The sequence below is a fragment of the Pinus tabuliformis genome, chromosome 2_2 (assembly GCF_031772625.1).
Source record: "Pinus tabuliformis cultivar Carrire ecotype Pingquan chromosome 2_2, CPIR1, whole genome shotgun sequence".
NCBI lineage: Eukaryota > Viridiplantae > Streptophyta > Pinopsida > Pinales > Pinaceae > Pinus > Pinus tabuliformis.
Genome location: NC_142300.1, coordinates 337,607,619 through 337,625,371, shown reverse-complemented (window position 1 = coordinate 337,625,371; position 17,753 = coordinate 337,607,619). Strand labels below are relative to the sequence as shown.

The following is a 17,753-nucleotide window of genomic DNA, read 5'->3' as shown; positions in this document are numbered from 1 at the left end:
GAAGATTCGTCAAAGTAGACAGGGAAAGACTTTTGAAAGGCATTTTCACCTATGTTTGCATATGTGTTTAGGTAGATCCCAATGAAGTTTTGTGAGATAAAATTGAGCTCAAGTGGATGGGAATTGTGTATTCCCAACCCCTGGACTATGAAAATACAACTTTTTGATATAGGAATTACCAACAAGATAGACACCTTCAAACTGTCTGTCCCTTTCCAATAGGGGCTTCCTCCTTACAGTCATCTAAGAACTCTAGCTGCCGTTGGAGGGATCTTAAGGAAAGAGAGGGATCCAAAATGTAACACCCCTCCCTTGTGTGTCAAACTTTGCAAACCTAAGCTGATAAAAGCTAGGTATGATGTGTAATATAAAAAGTAAATACATTATTAATAAATTAATCACTTGGAAAAGCGAGACACCAAGAGATGAGATTCTTGCCAAATCACATTGGTGAATGGGAAAGGATAATTCTTTCATGGTAAAGCTTCTCGATTTAATTCTAGATAAGTGGGATGGATTGGAGATAAATATCCATTGAGAAAAACATAAAAGTTGTGCGGGAGAGAAAGGCAATCTTCTATGAGGAAAATCCTCATGGGAGAGAAAGGTGAGCTTTTATGAGATAAGCCTACACAAATGGATAAAAAGATCCATAAAAGTGAGACACCACTAATGGAAACCATATCATGAAAGAAGGTATTAAATACCCATTGCATAGATCAATTGGAGGCGGTTGATCCATGGCAAGAACCTCGACTCGGTGGTGAACTGAAGAGTCATTTATAGGTTGGGTAGCGGTGCTCTGTTTTCCAAGTGTCGTTCTCTCTTTTGATCTAGTTTGACTCACTTGCGTGGATTGTTCTGTATGTTGGTTTCTTACCCTCTATGTTATAAATTCCTTAGCATATGAGAGAATTTGCTTGAGTTTTAAATGCACTGCATGTGGCGTTAATGAGATGATTTTATGGATGCACATAAATGAAATTCTAATTACAGTCACAGTATGTGGATCTTATGTAGAATTGGTGTTAACCTGTCTTTTGTTAAGATAGTGAATAGTCGTGCTTGAGCCGCTATGCAAATTTGTTAATTGTGGTTAAGGCTCGACTGTATAAACTATGGTACAAGTTATTTGTGCTATGCATCCAATGCTGCGCTTCTAATTAATTGTGCATAATCCCTAAGATACACATGTTAACGTGTCATGCAACTGTGGCAGATGGATTATTGATTATGTATGATAAATGATTTTGTTTTGAAACGGTAGAGCCTATGGTTCGGGTTATCTAATATATGCATTATGCATTATAGGATGAATTGCATCCATTGAGGCATTCTAATTATTTATTTGTATTGCATAAGATATATGTCGGTGGTACTTTCGGCCATGACAATAGGAATATGAACATGCTATATGGCAAAGCTAGTTATTGTAAATGGATGACCTGATCTCCATAAATGTTGGATTGAATCCTCAAAGGAGGGATACTCGAATGCGGGATATTGAATAATATTGATTGATTCCTCCTCTGTGATGTGATGTAGGCATGGGTAGAAGTGCTTGTGTTAGCTTTGTTATGAGGTAGTTGTATATGAACGCGTGTGACAATCATTACATCTAAATTTGTTACAAGCTAAAATTAGTAAAGGAAACCAATATGTTGCCTTTAATACTGTGGCTAGGAGGTGTCTACTGAAAGAGGACCCAAAGTTGATCATAATTCATGGAACAAGGTACCAATCAACCTTAAGCACAATGCAAGAATAGGATGAAAACCTTAAGCATGACCACCAACTCATCGAATGGCCTTGAGGCTGCAATATGCAAGAATAGGATGAAAAACATTGACTTTGAAAGCTTTTACAACCAGAGAACCTTAAAACCCCAACTCCCTCCTTAGGACAAGTGTATTTGAGTTTACCAAGAGTTGGCTTCCAACACACCCAACGCTCAATGCCAAACATGACATGGTACACTAAAACACAAAGACCGTAAAACCTTTCAACATATCGACAAAGTACACATTCTTCCTTGAAATACACATTCTAAGGAAACCCACAAATGACTTCTCCTCATTTTGAGGATGGTACATAAGTTAAATTGGATTGCATAGGGATTTCTTAACACAGGGTTCAAAATTATTACAACAATATACTCATTAATCACTAAACATGTCATTTGTAGGAATTGCAGTTAGGTGGGGAGGATAACACTCCTATCCATTTTTAAAGCTACACCCAATTAATAAGTTCTCCATGTGCCACAATAAATGAAATTTTTATGACTATAGTGACACATCCCTCGAGATTTCCTTCCACACCAACACTATTATCCATGAACTAAAGAGTGACTATTTCATTATTATATTATACATACATGTTAATATAAGCATTAAAATTTGTATTCCTTTGTAAAAAATGCTAGTCCAAGAGATACATTTGATCACCTTGTCTTGTATCCAATATCCAATGTTGACCCCTATATCCTTAGATCTAGAGTGAAGGTTTCATTTCTAATGTTGTGTTTGAGCTTAAATTCTAATTAAATATTTGGGTTAGCCAAGGTCATTACTTAACTTAATGGCTTTGCAATATACAATGTATCATATTTTTTTTAAGTTCAATTGGTGAGATATGTCTGGGGGATTGAACTTTCGATCACTTGGATACACAAGGGCTTGCCAACATGCTTTTTTCCAATTGTGCTACTACCCTCAGAAAATATACAATGTATCATATTAACATCCACTTAAACCAAATTGACTTTTGGGAAACATGTCTCTTTGATGATGAAGGGAATCCAATTATGTGATGTCAAACACATTCCCTCACAAACACTCACAAAGACCCTACACTTTTTAGGGTTCAAACCTAGGTTGTCTGTTATGAAACCAACTCACAAAAAGATAGAAAAGATAGATCAACAACTTAGAAATCAGCTTCGTCGAGGGGGAAACCTCCGTTACATTATACAAAAGAACAATTATTGGATGATACAAATGACAAAGCCTCATTTCTATATATAGGAGTCTAAGGGGTCACAATATAATCAAAGTCAACATAACAATAATAATATAAGGGCACAAAAATAACAATAGTGGGCTTCTATGGGGCACAATAATAACAATATGGGGACAATAAGGGCACAACAATAACAGTAAGTGCCACAATGACACTAGTAATGGGGGAATCACTAGTGTTATAGGGACCTAACATTGTCTATATGGAAACAATGTATAATTTTTAATTTATTTATTGTAGATTTGTACATAGATGGATATTCCTTTCTTTGCATTTATCTTTTAGACTTCTTGCTTTCACCAATTGATTTAGAGCTTATGGAGTCTCAAGTAGCACCAATCCCCTTGCTTCTATTGGATTGAATAACGTGATTTCTCTTTTGAAATCCATAATATCTCATTCACATGCTTCCTATTTCTCCCATAAGACTTTAGCACAGACTCCATGATCATGTTTGTGTCCCTCTTAATAACGCACTCCTTGGAAGGGGCCATAACATCTTTTATTAGGACTAAACTTGGATGTCTCTTCTTTCTTGCCCTTTGATTCTTCATTCAATCATACCACACATCAACTTGTTATTTTTCCATTTTTCTTATAATGACCTTTGTTGTTGGGAAGGTGCCTTTCAAGTATTTTGTCTTTGCATATAAATACACATAAAGTATCATTATTTTAATCTAATGGACGTGGTTGTTAAAATCACCAATATTTAATTAAATATGCATTGTTATACCTTTGCTCAAGTCAACTTCAATTCAAATTCTAACACATGTGTGTATACCCTTCCTTGCTTAGTTTGTATATTGTTGTAAGTCCCCAATATATTTATGTTGGCTTTTGAAAGATCATCTCATCCCAAAATAAGTAGGGGGGATTCAATATTCAAATCCGGCAGAGTGGGGTTGAAGAAATGGATATTGAAGATGGATTCAATTATAGAAACTATCTTTTGAAAAAAGGTTAGTTTTGCCCCAAAAAGAAAGTCCCTCCTTTGAGACCTTTCCACAACTTCCATAGTTGTGAAATTTTACAATAATAGAACCTCTAGAGTAGAGGTTTACCATATACTTAGAACTTAGGTTGGAATTGATTTGATTCTTGAACTCTTTGGATGATGACTAGAGATCATTAAATACATAGTTTGAAGCGTTTTCTTGTAGTTATTAATGAACTTGTTAACCATCCATAGATGAATACTTCCCTTGCACTTGTGCTTGATTTTGTCAATAATGAAAGAATCCTACTATGTTTTTGGTATATTCGACAAGACTACATCTTTAAAATAAAGAAGATTCAATTCTTAATGCTTTGCAATCCTGTAAGAGGGAGGGACAATCGAAGTCACGCAGGAGGAGGTATTCCCTTTGTTTAGCGAAACTCTACAGAGATAAAGCACTAAATGCAAGATTAACCCCTTATTTATGTGATAATTAGGGAATATATATCTATTCTCTCAAAGATTAGCCTTATATATTCAAAAAGAATTTCTCATTTATTCTAAATAACACTTAACACTGTTTATAGAATAATTTCTCACCATTACAATCACAATAATCATTTTTCAAGGCAAAAACTACATCAAAACTGTAATGCCCCACTTAAATCTTATCCTACAAATTGTGTTAATATTTACATTATCTGAAAATATTGAGAAATATTGGTCTAAAATAAATTTATGATTTCCATTATTCAAATTCCCCACTTACCTTCTCAATTTGAATATTATGTAGGATATGGTCTCCTTCCATTAATTCAAAATATATTTATTCATTTCACATTCCCCAATGTACCCTCACATTTACTTGGGAGAAGACATAGTCCTCTCCATCTTATCATCAATATATATTTATTCATTTCACATTCCCCAATGTACCCTCACATTTACTAAGGAGAAGACATGGTCCTCTCCATCTTATCATCAATATATATTTATTCATTTCACATTCCCCAATGTACCCTCACATTTAATAAGGAGAAGACATGGTCCTCTCCATGTAATTACACTTCACATTCCCAAATGTACTTTTCAGATTACTTGGGAGAAGACATGATCCTTTCCAATTAAATTCTCAATTTTATATTCATGTCACAATTCCAAATGTACTCCTAGCTTAGAAGAGAAGTCAACCAAGGATGGGTGAGAGTTAATGACATTAATGAGAGGTGGTTGAGGAAAGAGGGTATAAAAAGGGAAGGGGGAAGGAGGAAAAGAGGGAGTTGGAGTCTTGCTTAGGATTGTGGGGGTTGGTTGTGATTGTTTGGCCTTGTTATGATTTTGGGAGACCTTGGAAACCTGTGGACGTTTCTTGGGTTTGAGAGGAGGAAAGTATCATTATCTAGTTTTGCACATTTTTCTTGAGGACACACTATATCTGGTTGGACTTGGGCACGGAGGGCTAGGGAACCTGTGGAGGTTTCCTGGGCTAGGAATTTATTTCCTAGTTGGCTGGGAGGTAAATCCGGTTGGGTCGGTCAGAAGGAGCGTTCAGCTGGAGCTATAAGACAAAGATATCATCAACCGCCGGAACAGGTATTTTTCCCTGGACTACTCTTGTCAAGTTGATATCAATAGAATGCTCACCTTAACTTATGTTGCTTATGATAAAATGATAAGATGTTAAATGTTTAAAGCTATGTGAGAAGACCAACAAGTTCTTTTATTTTTAACTTTTAAACCAGCGAGAAAATAGATCTATTAGTGTATAATAGGTTGAGGCGCTCATAATAGGAAACAGGGCCTTACACATGGTATCAGAGCTTTGGTTCAAAATATGGACCCAAAGCCCACTAAACCCCAATTAAGAGTGTTGTTAAGTATTGCTCCAATATAAAATTTCTCAAATTTTCCTCTCCTTGTAAGAAGAAAAACTCTAGCTATTCTCGCTTTCCAATGTAACATTTCTGCAATTTTATGTATTCTCCTCTCCCGATAAAAAATAAAAACTCTAGCTATTCTTGCTTTCTACATGTAACATTTCTTGCATTAAGGGTTCCCTGTATTATGAGTGCGAAGAAGCTTACCGTATACTAATTACTAATTTGGAAATAAATACATGGGGTGTCTTTCTCGTCCCCTCAGTTGAAGAATGGAATTGGCACATACAATCCTACCTTGTGCAACCTCCAACTTAGCAGAATTTCGTCACATACTTAAAAAGGAAGAGCATGTAAATATTCATGCACACTCTAACATCAACATCAATGGCGATGCCTATCTCATCCATTGTCGTAGCCCAACTGTAGCTTCCACTACCATTAAATGCAAAACCACTGACAAACAGAAACAGACACAGAAGCCAAACGTCGTTATGGATACTTACGAAGGTGTGGCTTCATATTTGCAAGCTTGTACACACATATTAAGATTTGGGTTTCATGGAAATATTTTCTTGCTAAGCAAACTAATAAACCTCTATACAAAGTCGACCGCATGAATTATGCACGACTGGTTTTTGAAAATTCCCCTAAACGGGACTGTGTTTTATGGAATGTGCCCATCAGAGGGTACGCCATGAATGGACCCTGTGAGGAAGCCCTCCTACTCTATTCCCAAATGCGGCAGAAAGGCATACAGCCCGATGAACTCATTCTTCCCTTTATTCTAAAGGGGATGAAGGTTCATCATTTTATAATAAGAGCCGGATTGGATTGCAATCTATTTGTGGGGAACGCCCTTCTTGCTCTATATGCAAAATGTGGAAGTATAGAGAACGCACGCCAAGTGTTTAACAAAATTTGTGACAGAGATTTGGTGTCATGGAACTCTATGATTGTTGGATATTCTCAGAATGGACATGCCTATGAGGCATTGACGCTTTTCCATCAAATGCTGCTAGAGGAGGTGGTACCGGGTCCCGTTACTATGGTTAGTGTTCTCCGAGCATGTACATAGGTCGAAGCTCTTCAACGAGGTAAGTGTGTGCATAGTTACATGATTAGAAATGAGATTGAGATCAACATCTTTGTAGATACCTCCCTCACAGATCTCTATTCGAAATGTGCAAGTATTGAAATGGCACGTCTATTGTTTGACAAAATGTCTTGACAGAGATGTTGTGGCATGACTGCATGCAGTCAAAACACCCACGAATGTGATGTAGGATGGATTCACGCCACTGTGCTCCATTTGAGAAAAGAGCCCAAGAGCATTTTCAGCATGCCCGTTCATACCAAGACCCTCAATAATGTCTTGACCGTTTCAGAGGGGCTATTGCGAGGTTTGCGTAATGGAGTTCAGACAGATTCAGGACGGGGGGGTTTTCTGCATTTTAAGACAGTGATTCGAGGTTTTGTTTTTGAAGCATAAAATCTCTGTAGCGAAAATGAAGTCTTCTCTGAGGAAGCTGCGAGGGTTTTCACTCAGCAAACATGGAGTTAAAGAGAAACTGGGCGCGGTCTATCACAGCCAGAAGCAGCAGCAGCTGCCACCTCCAGCTTCCCTGGACGAGCTCGTTCAAGCTTCCCAGGTACCGATTTCATGGATCATTTTTCAAGTTAGGGCATGCTGTTGCGTTATTTATATTTTCAAGAAAATTGAGCTTTTTCCTTTAAAAGAATTCGCGATAAAGAGGTTCTTGTTCCGTTTTAGAGATAGCCTGTGACGAATGATTTTCAAAAATGAAATGCAAAGCGTTAGTTCTCTTGATGAGTTCAGAATGTAGTGATTTCTTTGATAAATTGTAAAGTTAGGACAGGTTATGATATTTTAGGTTTCAAGCATGGAAGTTGAGCTTTGCCTTAAAATGAATTTCATTTTTTTTTGCCAAAACGGTTTTCTTCGAGTTATGCAGATCGAATTTAGGCGATGATTTAATCATCTAGACAATTCTAGAGGTTTATTAAGCCCGTCCTAACTTAAAAAAATATAGTGCATGAAATCACTACATCCTAGACTTCTAACATTTAATCCCAATGTTTTTTACACTGGATCTGTAAACCCGATAACAATCACTTCTGACGTAGCATTTCAATTTCTTTAAAAGCAAAGTGCGGTTCGATGCTTAAAACTTCCAATATCACAACGGCCTGTCCTAACTTTAGAGATAATCAATGAGGTATTCATTTAAAAGAAAAACTCTATGGCCGTGTGTGAAACTAAAATATCACGACAGACTGTCCTAAGTTCATAGATAATCACTGAAGTGTTCCTTTCAAATGAAAGATTAATTTCCATGGGTAAAAGTTCAAATATCAGGATAGCCTGTCTTAACTTCACAGATAATCAATGAAGTCGCTAGATAGAAAATCCTAGAAGTTTTTGATCACAGTGGTGGAAAGAACATAACTTGTTAGGTCATTGAGATGTTGCCTTTGGCAATCGGTGACCCCAGGGCTTGATCTCGTCACCTCTGGCTGGCATGTGTAAAGGGCTATCATGCTATGTTGAGGGTTGATTGTTATGTTATTTGAAGTTTTATGCATGTAGGTTGAGCTTTACCTTCAAATGAATTGTAGCATTATGTTAAAAGGGTTCTCGTTGAGTCTTTGTTGTTAACGATTTGCTAAGTTGATCAAATTTAGGGCTGTAAACATGAATCATCACGCTTCTAGATAATGCAAGAACTTTTGTGTGTTATGTAACATGTTGAAGTGCAGAACTGAGTGGCTCGTTGAGAGGTTTACTTTTGTAATTGCTGATTCTGCACAGTTTGAACTTGTGACCTCTGGCTGGCATGTGACAAGGGCTAATCGTATGACTCGCTGAACCTAAATTGAGTGAAAAATACAGTTCAAAACACTTCAAGTCAATGAGAAGCCATCCGCTTTGGAGGAATTAAATTGTCTATGAAATTTAAATACATAAATTTTGAGTCTTAATTAGCTTAATGTTGCTTAGGTTCCATTCCCAGAAAATGATTGGCATTAGGAAGTTTGAATCTCTTTTCATTCAACAGTGTTGTTTAGATAATATCTCAGCACAGTCGTCTTCAGTATCATTTCATGCTGCATGCTTTGATTTTTGGGGTAATTAAGATTTCATTAAAATACAACTTGTAACAAAATGAGGATAATAATGGTTTCCCCTCTTGATTCTGAGTATGTGCTATATTTTTCATTGCTTTACATCTTTCAAAAAAAGAGAGGACTTTAACATCTCCTTACTTGAAATTCCTGGTTTAAACCCTTATATGTTCATATTGAATATTTTGTTGCATGTGCTGTTAATCAGGCATAAGTTTTATTCAGTTCTGAGTAAATATTGCAGCTCAAAGTACAACAAACCTAAACTTATAAAAGTTTCATTCTAACACTTTTTCATCCAACTTTTAATTTACTATTAACAACCACTGAAAGTCGTCCCCATTCTACTAATCAGCTATAGTTAGCTTATCTTAATTAATTAAGCGTAAGTTGTATCCAGTTCCAAGCAAAATGCTGCAATTAAAAGTACAACAAATATACTAATAAAAATCATATTCTAACCTTTTGCTATCCAACACATTATCTTAAAATTTATATCCATGAATAACCTGTGGCAGTCATTCCTAATCTAGTAAGTACTAAGCAGCTAGAGTTAGCTTATCTAAAACTACTTCTACATCATGCATTTGCCATTTTAAACACAAAGTCAAATTTTTTTTCGTTATTGAGAGTGTTTATGCTAAAGACAATAAGGGTGGCTCTTAAGTTTTTTGTTTATGTGCTATAGAATCTCCTCTACAGTAAGCGAAACCATTCTAGGTGCGGGGTAGGATGTGCAGGGTTGAGAGGGAGACAGATGCTACTTGCCTTCCTTTGTTCTCTCGACTCAGCAACTTGTCTGTTTGCTAAACATTAGAGGAATTTTTAGCCTTTTAGAAGTTGATTATATGGGAGAAGACAGTCAGGATTCAAAATAATAAACTTATGTTCTTTAATGAAATACCACTGGAGTGTTTTTGGTCATTTGTACTGAAAGAATTTTTGGTCATTCTTACTTTCATCTACATTTTTGTAATTAACTTGTACTTCATACTCTTTTTTCTTAAATTTTTTTTTTTCAACTCGTGTCTCCCATATCTCTCTTACTTTCCAACTATCTTGCATGGAGAGTCAACATGTGCCTGATGAAAAATCCCTTGTACCCTGCATTCCAGTGTTTTGGGGACTTAAAAATGGCTTGGGAATGTCCCAGAATAGCTGGGGGCATCATTGGAGACATGGAAACTTCTAGGGCATTCCCAATCCATCCCTCACAAAAATATCTGGGACAGTCAACTGACCGTTGAACCTACTGACAGTTCAAGATTATATCTATATATATAGATATATATAACCTAAATCCATCCCTGCACCTGCCTAAAGTCTAAATCCTACCTGCTTCTAATTTTCTAAATCCTACATGTCATCTCAGCATATCATTCTAAAATTGTTCTCAGCAATTCCTTTCTGCGGCGCTAGCACTCACAGACTCCAGTGCATCATACTCTTAGTTAATACTTGCTATTCCTCTGCAATTCTTATCCCTGACTGTATTTATAATCTTTATCAGTGTCAGGGGGGTGGGCATCAATGGCGGCTTTTGGGATCTATTTAAATTTTCTCTTTGAATTTATTTAAATTCTTATTCACAGTGTTTCTTATTTGCAATTGGAATTTATTTAAATGTTTTATATTTATCGTGGTGAATTAAGAAAAAAATAATAATATTATTATATTTAATATTTTATTATTTTCAAAATTTTAAATATTTATGATTACTATTACTATTATTATTATAATATATAAAATAATTTATATATTATTGCCATCTCCAACTTTTTGTCCCCTGAAAAATTTGGGGGTGCACTCTGGTGGTTCCGGAAACTTACCCACCATCCCTGCTACCCCCCGTCCCAAAGCCAGTGCGACATAGCTTTCTAACTATGTGTTTGTTGCAGCAAGGTGGTACAATTCGAGTTCAATTACTTTTTCCAGAAAGGCAGAAACAAGTTAGTTGCTTGCAGTTGTCTCAAGTTATTTTGCTTCATTGAATAGAGTGAGAAGTCCTCATGAGTCAAGGCCAGTATAATCCCCATGAGATTTGAACCTTTCTGAACATTGCAAGTATGAATTCTATTCACCATTTGGACTGACCATGGACAGTAGTTGCCTAAGATACAACTGTTTGCAGCTGAGTTAAGGTTACTTTTCACTAATAAATAAACTAAGCTAAATAAAAGTGATTTGTAGACTGGTCATCTAGCATTCCATGAATTCTATTTTACAATTTTGTGGAAATTCCTATTCTTTCTATAGAATTCTGTGGAACTAAATATTCTTTTCATCCTCCCCAAGTTAATGGTTTATTCAATCTATTGCTATTGTATTTTACAGGATTGGTCTGTCCTGATCTATATCCTAGGTTAAATGGAATAATTTTCAATTATCTTGGAGTGTATAAGATGTTTAAAACAGAGAAACGGTTTGTAAATTCTTTAGTACTTCCTCTAAGATTGAAAAAAGCAGAGGCTGGTCAATTTCAATTTGATTTACTCTTGCTCCCAGAGTTCATTGTGAAAGTCTTGGATGAGATTTTTCTTAATTTTTTTTTTTATTTTATTTATCAGGCAGGGATAAGTGGCTTTTATGTTAATTTCGTGTGATTGCAGAATGGTTCCAAGGCTAATATTTTTTTTCACAGTTATAGCTGGAATCCATTTATTGATAACCTATGTTCCTTCTTGTAATATTCTACATAATATTTGACTTTTTTTTTTTTTTTTCAAAGAAAAAAAATGTATATATTAATTAGGCAAAAATATATGCATCTTCTGACTGGCAACTGATTTTTCAGTTTTGCCAAAATCATGACTGGCTGTTTTCTAATCTTCCCAAAAAAAAATATTTGGCATTGGTCATCCTGTTGATACAAATTACCTTTTTGTCATTTGCGTTATCCTTAGGCAGAATTGTTTGCAGGAGGCTTGAAATTTCCATTAGTTCCTGTGTAAGTTCACATACTAAGGATTTAGGGTAAGTGTTGCACCATTTTCTTGATCTACACATTACAGAAGCGTCGACCCTAAATCAAGGTGAACAACTTGCTTGGCAAGTTGAATAAATTCTGCCCTAATTGCTTGACGTTCAGGGCTACAAATCTAATTCTTTTCATATCTGAATCTGTTTATGAGAGATAAAACACACAAATGGCATAATAATCATTTATTGCTCATCATAACATTCAAATGCATGAGATCCACGCCTTCCAAGTCACTTTCATGATGGAACAATTGACTGCATAAACAGTTTAATTTTTAGCCTGTTTCCATTGCTTTCTTGCAATCATTCTGATAAATCTAGCAACAGAGAACATCTCCAAGGACAGAGTCATGCCAAAACAAGATGAACAATTTGACTAATATAATTGGAATGATCTATGTTATTGAAGTTCGATGTGTGGAGTTTGAGATCACATTATTCTAATCTGCAAGTATTCATGATGGGTTTGGTATTTTATAGCTTGATACATCTTCTAAAGACTCACATTAACGAATGAACAACCCTATCTCTCTGCCCTTTGGAATTTATGAACAAGGTTTGGTACTCTGCAACCAGATCACACTCTGCTCTGTCAAAACGTTTCCTTTTCGAAAATTTTTGCATGACTGATATCTCAGGTATATCCAAAACTAAATCAGTGCTGATAACAGCCCAAATATCCACTCAATAATACTAGCATCACATTGGTTCTATCTTCTGTTACTAGGAGTTCAAGTACTAGCTTTTACTGCAGAATTCTTGAGATCATGCTAACGTCCTGAATGATCAAACTTTGGGGTTTATTTGCATCATTTTTATGTAAACTTTCTTGTTTTGGAACTAGTATATATCTTCTATTTTTTATTTTTATTTTTTATTATTATTATTTTGGATGCATTGTTTTACATACATAGTCTTGTGCTTTGGTGCTGGTGTCTTTCTGTCATATCTGAACATCATTAATGTGTTTATTCGGCACTAGTTTGACCATTGTATGTTGGAATCTAAACTTTGATTTCATTTACAGCACTGCTCTCTTGAATTTTGGAAAATTTTGACATTGTTTCAAATTTGATTCATATTTGAAATAACACTTGAATGCTCATTAATTGGTATACATCTGGAAGCACTAAGGGAGCATTTCTATGTTGTTTCATCATTTACACAGGGTACTTCCTAACTGTTATTCTACCCCGGATTCAGAGGAGCAGCCAAGATTTTATCCATAGTTTCTTTCCTTCCAACTTTAGATGGGATCTCACCTCAACCTTCTGCCTTGGTAGTCAATCAACATCTTTGATGCCTGTTCGGGGTTGTGCCATATTAGGTTACAGATCATACATAATCAGACCGAGTTATGGACCAGCTCCAAACAAATCCAGAGTATGGCCCGCCTTCCACCCATTAGGGGTAAATCAGCTCTAGACTGATCCAGAGTATGACACCTTCCACCTATTAGACTAGGCCATACATAATCAGAGCGAGTTATGGACCAGCTCCAGACAGATACTTTGCAGATCCAAAGTATGGCACCTTCCACCCATTAGGGGTAAACCAGCTCCAGACAGATCCAGAGTATGGCACCTTCCACCCATTAGGGGTAAACCAGCTCCAGACTGATCCAGAGTATGGCACCTTCCACCCATTAGGGGTAAACCAGCTCCAGACTGATCCAGAGTATGGCACCTTCCACCTATTAGACTATCCCTACATTGAGCAGAGCAGAGATAATATTTTCAAGAGTTTCCTTGCTTGGACATTAGATGATAGGAGAGCATTTTGCATATGTTCTTAGGATGCTTTTGTGCAGATTATAGTGGGTTGGTAAGGGATCCCCCTCCCCAAACACCCTATCAGCATAGTTAAGACTTGAGTTTAGGGTGGCTTTAATTATCTCCGATAATAGAAAATGATACGGAGGATTGTGCATAACCCACCCCCTTTTTGATTCCAATAAGCAGAGGTGGTCACTATGGTAATCCGATTTCAATTTGTAGTTAGAAAATGGGGTCACAACTTTCCATATTTTTTGTTTTGTTTTGTCTTTTTACATCAAACAATAGTATATTTATTAGAACCATAGTCAACTAAACAAACAGGAAACAATTTATTTGACAGGTGGAAGAAGTGATAGGCTTAGAGCAATTGAATTGTAGGCCATGATTCTTGACAAATTGATGAACAGATGTCTCCTTACTTGAGATTTAGGTTGGCACCATGGCACCATCCTGTCCATCATTATACACTAATCTTGTCATTATATTCTTCACTGTGAATGACTGGCCTGTTCCCTGCAAATAGATCTGGGCATAGAGGAGCCAATCCAAGAACAGTAATCTCTAGCACAAGACAATATTAATGATCTAAATACCTAATCCTGAAGCTTGAGTTTGATTTTTCTCTACTGGTTCTGAATCTCTGATTGAGAATCTCCCACTCGTCATTATCAAACCTTCTCCTTCATCATTGGCATCAGCTGCACTGCTGAGGTACATTGGTTGGTTGTCATTGGACTTGAGAGCTTGAAGTTTCAAATGATTATAGTAACAGACAGCCAGAAAAGCCAGTCCACACCCACTCAAGTTTATGACTGTAACCTTTTCATTTATTACAGACAAAGATTATGTTATGAGCAGCCAGTCCTTGACAAGACCAGCAACATTCATAGTCAAGGCTGAAGTCTTTCCTATCAGAAGAAACACTGCAAGATTAAGAGCCAAGGCACAAGCAGAAATGTCATGTAATCCAAATCAAAGGAAGAGACCCTGATTTTCAGAAATGGGTATTCTACTAAGGCACAGGGGGTGCTGAGAAAAACAAGGCAACAAGGAGCAACAAAGATGTGATGGGATTCAACTTAATCCCTTTTGATGTTCGTGGAATTTGTATGAGAACCAATTGGGTAGTCTCACATGCAACTGCACTTAACTGGAGAATCACCTCCCATGCATTCATCTTGGCCTCCCCATAAGCTGAAATAGTAACTCCAATGGATATGGCCAACATATTGGCCTTGGGCTCACCTTTATAAGCTTCTTTCTTCAAGGAAACCACAATCAAATACACAGCAATGGGAATTAGAGCTTTCAGCATTTGAAATAATGATACTGAGAGGAAAACATAGGCAGAATTTGAAAACCAGAGACCCAAAGAATACACTTATCAATACTATGGGTTCAACGAGCTTGAAGACTCTTACAATAGCAATAGCCAGTGTTGATCACACTAAAGTTGTCAAGCAATGGAAACTCCAATGGATATGGCTAACATATTGGCCATGGCCTCACCTTTATAAGATTCTTTCTTCAGGGGAACTCCGATCGAATGCATATCAAATGGGCACAAGAGCTTTCAACATTTGAAATATCGATACTTTGAGATACATGCACCAAAGGCTGCATCATTTAGGATTTGTACTCAGTTTAGGTGTCATATTCAAGGGGAAGTTGTTATGCTTTCCACCACTTCATAGATTGTTAGAGTGATGAAACAAAAGAGGCTCCCTTTTGAGGCTAGATTATGTCATTCATATCAACTGTGTTGTTGATGTCCTAGCTCAACCAGGACTTGCCAAAACTCTGTTGAGGTTCAAAATTTATTATAAACTGAAATGTCTTCACAAGAATTGACCTCATAAAATGCCATAATCACAAGATATTCCATACATGGCTGTGATTATGGCTCGCAAGACCCTTAGACTTTGAGCAATGAGGCTCGCAACATTACTTATGATTATGCACTCTACAATTCTGTGACTAGCTGAATGTCAAGCAATTGAACCGCGATTTAAATCCTATTTTGTCAGCAATAAGTACTATACTTTGTCTTTATTTAGTGTAGAGAACCAAGCACTTATTCTGTTCATCTATAGAAGGGACAATGGTTGTTTTCCTATGAGGTATAAGGAAATCCTATCAGATGTTTTGTATTTTCGTATGGAATTGAATCATACTCCTGCACACTGTAACATTCATATATATCAACCTGTAGAGGTTTTAATAACACCTGGTATTCTGGTTAGTGATTTTATTGGACCTCATGTGCATATCCTACATGCACAAGATGGACTATTCATATGTTACAAGGTATTATTCTTATTATTTAGGGTGCACATCTTCAAGTGCTCAAGAACGATTACTAGAACAGTCAGTTAATTCTGCAATTTAAAGGATGAAAAAGGAGGCTATAGGAGTCTAGTTTTGGTTCTCATCCACAATGTCACACTAGTCTACCTGGGCATGGTTCTCATGGTTTAATAGTGACTTGAGGAGTCATAATACCACAGATCACTAAACACGAACAGCTAAGGTAGCCCAAGGACAATAGCCATCTTTACACATTAATTAACAGGTCTTACATTAATTATCCTAGGGGGTTTTAATACTTCCAAATGCTTAAAAAACAGTTAGCAGAGCATTCACATTACACATTCCAGCAATTTTTTCTATAAACCAACCAAATGCAGTTAGGAGAGCCCTCCTTTTACACTATACAACCTTATTGTTAGTATGATCAACCTTATTTTAATATATAGTGTGACAAACCATATGTGACAGGCAGGTGGAAAACTTTTCTCGCAATTGACTAAGCGACGTCCTGCGAGCCAGACTTGAGATGGAAACCCTCGTCAGAAGTTTATGCTTGGCTCTTTTCCAAACAAATGAAGAGTCAATGAGGTTTTGTGTAATCACTTCTGGTATCGTATTGGGTTATTGTTAGAAGCGATAATTGGATTCGGATTCTCATCGAGTGAGTTGTTCTGCTTTCTCAATTTGAGAGGGTTTGTTTGGAGGGAAAAACGAAAGAGGACATACAAGAATAGTGAGGGGAAAGATGCAGAGGAAGAGGATTGAGAACATCGCCAGCAGGCAGGCTACATTTTCCAAACGTAGGTGGATTGCTGAAGAAAGCTTACGAGCTCTCGGTGCTCTGCACTGCAGAAGTTGAACTTGTGATTTTCTCCCCAGCAGGAAAGCACTATGAACTGTTTTTTAGTGCAAATCCTACTATTTTGATTCTAATAATCATGGCTATGCAAACCTCATGAGATTCTTACTAATAACCCCGGTGGTGCAAGCCCTAGTAAGCTCGATGTTGAAAAACTTAGTGTAAAACCTCCAAATCGCTGGTTTTGTTGTAGTGCTTATTGGAGAGTATATAAAAAATTTCACACCTTTTTATGAGATATGGGAGGAAAACATGTTAAAGATTTTTAATAAATATAAAATTTCCAAAATGATGCTAGTTACTTGTGATTCTTTTTTCATTGTTTGTGATTATGAAAAATGAAACTCAATGTTTTTTCATTAGTGCACACATATTTCATTATATAATTGCATATAGAAAAATCATTCCAGAGCCGATAACAATAAAAATGAAGAATTTATGATCCAACGTTATATTTAAGGGAGATGTTTAAGGATGACGTTTGAATTTTGTTTTTCATTTTAAGACATTTGGAGCAAATATTAGGAAGGACTTTGAGAAAGGATTGTCCTTGATTTTCAGAAATGGAGTTGTTCCTTTCCAGCCATATGCCCCAAGTGACCATCAAAGGGAGAGCTCATATGTTTTTTGGATGTTTTCTTTATAGCCATTTTTTTACACATATCCATAGAGTTCCCATGCCATTGATGTGAATTACTTGTTTGGTTTTTCTTAACCAAAATTTTTAACCAAACAAGAAAAATTAAAAAAATGCCTCAAGATCAAAGACTGAAACAAAGACCTATTGACATACCTTTTAAAGTATGGAAAGAACTTGTAAAATCATATGAGAAGTTGGATGC

At 36.4% G+C, this 17,753-nt stretch overlaps 1 protein-coding gene across 1 annotated transcript; it reads left to right on the top strand.

Moving 5' to 3' along the window:
- The first annotated feature begins 6,454 nt into the window (after positions 1-6,454).
- On the top strand, positions 6,455-7,330 carry LOC149192660 (pentatricopeptide repeat-containing protein At3g22690-like). Its single transcript, XM_089407025.1, has 2 exons — positions 6,455-6,889; positions 7,073-7,330. Exons 1-2 carry the CDS (start codon positions 6,455-6,457, stop codon positions 7,328-7,330), a joined length of 693 nt encoding a protein of 230 aa, XP_089263151.1.
- Positions 7,331-17,753: the final 10,423 nt, after the last annotated feature.

Bases quoted from the DNA above. Each gene is read 5' to 3' on its own strand.
- LOC149192660 (XM_089407025.1), top strand. From the start codon at position 6,455: ATGAATTATGCACGACTGGTTTTTGAAAATTCCCCTAAACGGGACTGT. The intron at 6,890-7,072 runs GTTAGTGTTCTC...ATGTCTTGACAG, and splicing joins TACCGGGTCCCGTTACTATG to AGATGTTGTGGCATGACTGC.